Below are 7,520 nucleotides of genomic sequence, written 5' to 3'. Positions count from 1 at the left end.
ACACAGTTACATCTGTACACCACCTCTCATTGATGTAAAAGCATGTCCCTCCACCGCGCGATTTCCCCGTTGATTCTGTGTCGAAGTCCGCTCTGAACAGCTGAAAGCCCGGCAGATGTAGCGCGCTGTCCGGTATGGCATCATTCAGTCAGGTTTCCGTGAAACACAGAGCAGCAGAGTTTGAAAAATCCTTGTTTGTCCGGGAGAGCTGAAGAAGTTTGTCAGTTTTGTTGTGTAGAGCGGAGATTCGCCAGATGGTTGCTAGGCAACGCCACTCGAAAACCACGCTGCCTGAGCTTGACGAGCGCGCCGGCTCGCTTCCCCTGTCTGCGTGTCCTAAAGTGTTTGATCAGCTCCACTGCTCCGCCAACTACAATGTTCAGCAAAACGTCTGAATAATCAAAATCCGGTAGGAGATTTTGTGGTGTGTTCTGCCGAATGTTCAGCATTTCATCCCTGGTAAAACTGATCGTGTTTGAGAAACAAAAATCAGGAAAAACTAACAAAAACAGTACGAAGACAAATAACCACAGCCTTCCTCTGTCACCATACAGCCAGACAACCTATAAAAGAACAGACACCAAATCACCAAATGCTGCTGCCATATCACCAGCTGAACTGGATCTTCTTGTGACTCTGTTTGTTCTGGATCTCCTTCCACACTGAGGACAGTTAATGTCTTCTGATGGTCTGGACTGATCCCAGTAAATACTGATGCACTGTCTGTAGAAACTGTGTCCACATGTAACAGAGACCGGATTTCTCAAAACCTGCTCACAAATTCCACATTTTGACTGAACCCAGATCAGTTCCTCCCGATCTCTGCAGAGTCAAAGTAAAAATATCAGTTTTACTATATCACAATAAATAATAACAGTAAGATACCATAAATATTAGAACCAGATGTTTTCGTCAGTACCTTTAGTACCTCAGTTTGCATTGATAATTACTGCTACTATGATTTATCAAAATATATTTGTTCATTTTATCTCAAGTTGTCAAATGGAGGTTGCTTGACCAATTTTCTTTTTCCTGATTTTAGTGATGACCTCTATGTATTTGTATTGCAAAACCACTAGTTTTGTATACCGATTAAAGCACCCATAGTCAACTTCAGTTTCCTATCTGGTCCCCCACCTGAGATAATCAACCCCAAAATCTCACTTCTGAAATGTTCTACATATACATATAAATGTACATATACACTATACTTACAAAGGTACTCCCTAAAAAATTAGGACTGTGACCTTTCTTTTCATTATAAATTTATTTATTTATGATTTAATGCCATGTCAGCAGCAATGTCTATATTCATGGCAAAAACAATTCAATTGCATCACTCAATCAATATCCTTTCAATATAATGTTTACAATAATTCCCTGTGCATTATATATTGACCCTAAAAGTGAAACTTTGAGTGATCGTGATCATTACATTGACCCTAAATTCTAAGAAACAAGAATGTTTAAAATGTTTCTATATGTCCATGTATTTTGTTATGTGTTCTAAAAATCATGTTTTGTTCAAGGAGCTCAGACCATCCTGATCTGAGATATTGAGGTTTCATATCTACATGCATATCTAGTTCAGTCATGAAACTCCACAAGACACAGACTGATATGTTCTTAATCTGCTAACAATTATATCACCACAACATGGCATGAGCACATTTATCTTTTGAAACTGCAGCCAATGAGCTTGCTGCTTAAGATTTAAAAAGTTTGGTTTTGTGTTTGCTGTAAGCAAGTTTTGCAGTGTCCAATTAGAAACCCTCCATCTTCCCCAGCTCCACCTGTCTATGGTTTCATGTATGCTATATATGCGTAGGGCTGAGTGATAAAATGATAAAGATAATTATCACAATATATTTTTCCCTTGACAGAACAATAACACGTGTTGGATAAATGTTCAATATAATGTTTATTTTTTTTGGCCATGTTGCCCAGCTCTATATGTGCATAGCAGCTTGTCTGTGGATGTACTGGCCGTAGCTAATCTAGGTATTAATCTGCATCAGCAGCAGTGTATCAGCGCTACAGTATTCTGCATGACTGAAATCTGTATAGCCAAAATTTGTTGTGCACCACAACACAAAGAAGGCTGCTGTAGTTATACCAAGTAAAATAAAAACTAAATATTCAATATCAATATATAGAGTTAATCACTAAATAATAGGAACTTTAAAAATGGTCAAGGAACCTCCTCTGAACCACCTGGGAGGGAATGACAATAATGCTGAAATAACGGAGTCAGTCACTATATTTTTCCCCCAGTGAATAACATTTTATGGTGATATATTATCTTTACATGTTTACACAATGATATTTTGCATTTTATCTTATCCTAATACAATGCGAACATTAACATTCCACATTAAGATTCACTAATCTTATAAAACAAAGTAGCCAGCCAATCTCTTTCAGCTTTTGTCTTACCTGAGGTCAGAAGTCACTGCTCCATCACTGAAATTAATATCTCGAGGTAAGGATGCGTCACTCTTCATAGACACACAGCTGGCTTCTGGAGATGCTGGCATGCTTCTCTGCTCAATCTCCTCATTCAGACTCATTTTAGATTCAGTGCACCCTTCCAGACACGGTGCTGTTCTTCTATAGATATAGACACCTATTAGTACTGAAAAGATATATACTGTACTCAGGGCAGCATCACGAAAACAACTTTATACATGAAGACTACAAATGTATTTTACATGAAAGGTAAAACTCACTCTCATCACCTAGAATAAAATTAGGTATTTACAGTGGCAGTATATTAAATGAAAGATCACTGTAGAAATGTACAGACAATTACACCTATTTCACTTTCTATATATATATATATATATATATAAATAAATAATGGATACAGCGGTTTTCAGATTTGAATCATCAAAAAAGAAAAAAAGAAATTGGAACTGAATGTATATGAAACAATAGTTCTTCTGTGCGGGATTGCCATGTCAAAATCATTTGATAGGAACGGCTGCAGTTTTCTATAGTTCAGCACCCTGATGTTCATTAGGCAATTCTGTACATTTAGGCTAAATAACAGCATAAAAGTGGAAAAACCAAATATAGCAACAATCCAGCTACTTTACCACTTTGTACCAGAGAGATATTTAATGTTTATAATTATTTCCACATCATTAAAAACATATACCGATGCAACATTGCACTTACTGTATGTGGCCTCGCCCCTGCTGTCAAGTCCATAGGCCAATAATAGTTCCACAAGTCCTTAACATTATCAAAAATAACACTGAACTTTGAATTCAGCCTTACTGAAGCAGTGAAATCTATAGTTATTGTCACAAAACTCACAGACTCTATGAAACATCCAAGTGCAGCATTTAATAAAGTAATCCACAGTCGTAATCCACATGAAACAAAAGAGCAAAAAGCATCACACAAGAAGAAAACAGACAGCGTTGTATTTCTATTACCCTGTGCTGAAATAAAGACTTTCCTCTATTGTCAGTAGCCTACAGACTGATTGAGAAATTAGCAGTGCCATATTGCAAAATGTGGGCTATTCAAGGGCCAAATATCGCTTTATAATATAAAATCGTAACATACTGTGTACGTTTATATATATATATATTTTCGCGTTCACAACATAATTTAGGATTCAATTCAATTCAAGACTTTTCACAAATCAAAAATTAAAAAAAAATCTAAAACATTCAAAAATAAATAAATTAAAAAATATATATATTTGTAGTTATGTAGTTTATAGAGCTTTACAGAAAATTAAAGTTTCTACATTATATATAGTAATAGCAAACTTGAAACTCTAAGGTAAGGAGAGACTTATATATATAACTTGGTGTGTGAGAAATATTATTTGTTGTGCTCTCCTGTAGGTTGCTAAATCTGACACAGACATACTGAGCAGTTATTATAAAAAACCCCAATCCCAGCGTAGAGGGGTTCAGTGAATGTGGTGTTGAGTGTGTGTAAGTGTGTGAGAGTGTGTGTGTCAGAGACCCTGTAGAAGGACAGAGAGCCGGCCGACACGTCCAGATACACTCCTACTCTGTTCGATTGTGGTAAAGGTACAGGAATATCAGTGCTGATTTTATCATACCAGACAGTGTATCTGCCCTTAATGCAGCTCAAACTCCAGGACTTATCATTGAGTCCATAATCACAGTCATCACTTCTTCCTTTCCTGCTGATTCCTCTGTATGTCACTGCTATGTCAACCCAGCCGCTCCATTCAGCCTCCCAGTAACAGCGTCCAGTCAGACTCTCTCCACACAGAACCTGCTCATAGTGCTCAAATCTCTCTGCATGACCAGGATACGGCTGATGCTCTTCCACAAGCGTCGCCTTCCTGCTGTCCTCAGACAGGATGAGTTTAGTGTTTGCAGTGTTTGCATCCAGTGTGAGATCACAGGCATCTGAACACAAGAAGAGAGATTAGAACTGTATCATGGACAGTTTTTAAGCGATGCTGTATAAATATGAGTGTTGTGTGAAGACCTACATTTTTGCAGTCCTGGTCTGATCCTGAAACGTTCTCCATGATTCAAACTAGACAAACATATACACACACCAGACATTTAAAAACTGTCAGAGAAACAGAGCCTCACTAACATTAACTCAAAATCACTGGCAATCACGTTTCAAATTGATCTAATGTCTTATTTATCAATATCTACAACATCTAACCTCTTAATACTGTAGCTACAAAAGTTTTTTTTATTATTAAAGTTCAGGATGAAAGTCCAGCAGAAGTCTGTGAAGACTGTACTGATGATCTCGGATCAAGTTCAGCTCTCGAAATGGAAGCACAAACATGAAATCTACATCCTGATGGGCTTTTCCCTCGGCCCAGTCCAGAATGAACTTCTGCACAGAGACGGTTTTTCCGATTCCAGCGATGCCTTTAGTAAGAACAGTCTTGATCTGCTCTTTCTCCTCAGATCCTGCTTCAGCTGAGGCTTTAAAGATGTCATTGCAGTAGATTGGAGTGTCTTGTGAGTGTTGTGTTCTGGCTGTTTTCTCCATCTGTAAAACCTCATGTTCTTCATTCACTCCTTCTCTCTCTCCCTCTATGATGTAGAGCTGTGTGTAGATGCTGTTCAGGAGGCTTTCATTCTCTTGGAGTTTGGTTCCCTCAAATAATTTCTCAAACCTCTCTTTCATGCTGGTTTTGTGTTGGTCTTTGACTCTCTGTAGTTCATCATCTACTGGTTTCTGCAGGTCTCCAGTTTTATTTAGCAGGACTGTTTGTGTGATGTGGGTCTCATAAAAGTCTCTCTCCACTCTTTATAGAAATTAACAAACAGACAATGAAAACACCACGAACAAAAATGTTTAAATTAGTGCTGTCAATTGATTAAAATTTTCTAATTATTTGCACTTTTTTTCAGAAATTAATTGCGATTAATCCCACCTAACATTAAAGTTTTTAATTATACTTTTATATAGCAATAATTTCACATTCAGTTTTCAAATTAATGTAGAAACAACATGAAGACAGCATATTTTTAATATGTGTTTAATGGCATCTTTTTTTATGACTGAAGGCGAGTATCACTGATACCAATACTACTGATGTCTCTATGACATCGTTTTCCTCTAATATTTAACTATTGACTAGCCATTCAACATTACAGTATAATTGAGAGCTATCAATTATAACATTTACTAGACTTCAAACTTCTAATTTAAGTGAACTTTAAACAATCTTCACATGTACAGAAATTGAATAAAGTTATCAAACACTAAAATCTAAATTAAATATACTGCAAATCCTTAAAACTACAAAAGTTATTGGTTTCTTCTTTTTCCTTTTGCTCTTTTTGATTAACAGACATCACAGCAGCTGGGTTATTGTTTTTTTTTTTATGTCTGCTATTACTTTAAGAGCTGCCTCTGCTGAACATGAACAGATTTGACAAGGATCTTATTTTCTCAGAACTCTTTATCCTTTCTGACCCACTTCAGGTCTTAAAGTCTCTACTAATAAGCTGACGAGTTGAATCGGGTGTGTTAGATGAGGGAGTCAGTGCTGCTCCAGGACAGTTTGGAAAACCACTGCATTTTAGAGACATGTTCTTTAATGTGACTCATATGTAACAAACACTTACTGTAAATGCATGCACAGTTTTAAGACAGATTTAATTGCCTTTTTGGTAACTTCATGACTGAACTGAGAGACATAACTATGACAATGCAGATACTCTCGTAGATTCTTTTGCATTTTAATATGAAATTATATAGGCTACTGCGCACGCTGCCGTATTTGTGTGTGGAAAAAGAAGAGCACACGCTACAAACACAGTATAACAGCTGACGGGACAGGGAAATTAGTTTTTACTGACACATGGCCTGACAACATCTCATCTGACCACAGTTCACTGATGTTCTACTGCAACACGTTCTCACTCCCAACTCGTCACATATTGATGCTTGGTAAGGACCCCTTGGCGCCGCTTTTTTACGCTCAAGGTACCCCTTTAGCGTAATTTTTCAATACACAGGGATATCCTTTTAGCGTCAATTTTCGACGTGCAGGGTCCTCCGTTGTTTTCAGTTGTTTGTCTTAATTTAATGGTTTGCATGCATTTGTAAAAAAATATAAATTATTTTATATAAATGTATACTTTCATTGGAGCACCTAACCCCACCCCTACCCTAAACTTACCCACTTCTGAACAATATAAAACACGAAGCAGGCAAATAAAAGTACAGACACAGGTATTTATTGCAAAAACCTACTATAAAAATCAGTATAAAAGCATTACAAACAAGTCGTGTAGCATTCCAAGTCTTCTGAAGCCATACCATATCTTTATGCGAAGAAAAGGGTAAAAAAATAAGGTTTTAATCACTGAAAATGATCCCGCTCCGTTAACACGCTCACATCTCATTCAAAAAGATACACCAATAGCATGACACAATTGGTCACGAGACACACAAGAGCCAATAGCATTTCACAACCAAGGCTGACGTAAGGCTTCTTTTGGCAGCATTTTTTGAATTTGCGCACAGACTGCAGCACACAGGATGAGTTTTACGGCGGACAGAGACGGCGGATCTCATGGCTATTCCTCTCACAAATCAATCACTTTGCCTCAGAAGACTTGGAATATTTATATTTTTTGAATAAATTGTGACTGTAGCTGTATCTGCCTGTTATATCTTGTGTTTTATTGACAAATGATAGGGTTAGGGGCAGGGGTTGGGTTACGTGCTCATAAATGTGTAAATAGTGTAATGCTCAGGTGCATCTCAAAAAATTCGAATATCGTAAAAAAAGTTTTGTTTTTTTTGGTAACTTATTTCAAAAAGTGAAACTTTCATATATTCTAGATTTATTACATGTAAAGTAAAACATTTCAAAAGTTTTTTTTGTTTTAATTTCGATGATTAGAGCTTACAGCTCATGAAAGTCAAAAATCCAGTATCTCAAAATATTAGAATATTTACTAAGATCAATCAAAAAAGGGATTTGCAAAACAGAAAAGTTCAAGTTCTTTAAAGTATGTTCATTTATGCACTCAATACTT

General features: G+C 36.8%; 1 protein-coding gene across 1 annotated transcript in view; it reads right to left on the bottom strand.

Annotated features, from left to right (window-relative positions):
- Nucleotides 1-3,788: 3,788 nt before the first annotated feature.
- Nucleotides 3,789-7,520, bottom strand: part of LOC107742531 (stonustoxin subunit beta-like) — an 18,955-nt gene continuing 15,223 nt past the window's right edge. The window contains exons 3-4 of the mRNA XM_016555537.1: nucleotides 4,490-4,536; nucleotides 3,789-4,403 (exon numbers count right to left, since the gene is read on the bottom strand). Coding sequence (XP_016411023.1) covers nucleotides 3,868-4,403; nucleotides 4,490-4,536 — 583 coding nt within the window. The 3' untranslated portion in view covers nucleotides 3,789-3,867. The remainder of the gene's footprint in view (nucleotides 4,404-4,489; nucleotides 4,537-7,520) is intronic.

Source organism: Sinocyclocheilus rhinocerous, unplaced genomic scaffold (assembly GCF_001515625.1).
Source record: "Sinocyclocheilus rhinocerous isolate Xijiao unplaced genomic scaffold, SAMN03320098_v1.1 scaffold1639, whole genome shotgun sequence".
NCBI lineage: Eukaryota > Metazoa > Chordata > Actinopteri > Cypriniformes > Cyprinidae > Sinocyclocheilus > Sinocyclocheilus rhinocerous.
The sequence above is the reverse complement of the archived record's forward strand: the minus strand, read 5'-3'. Positions and strand labels throughout refer to the sequence as shown.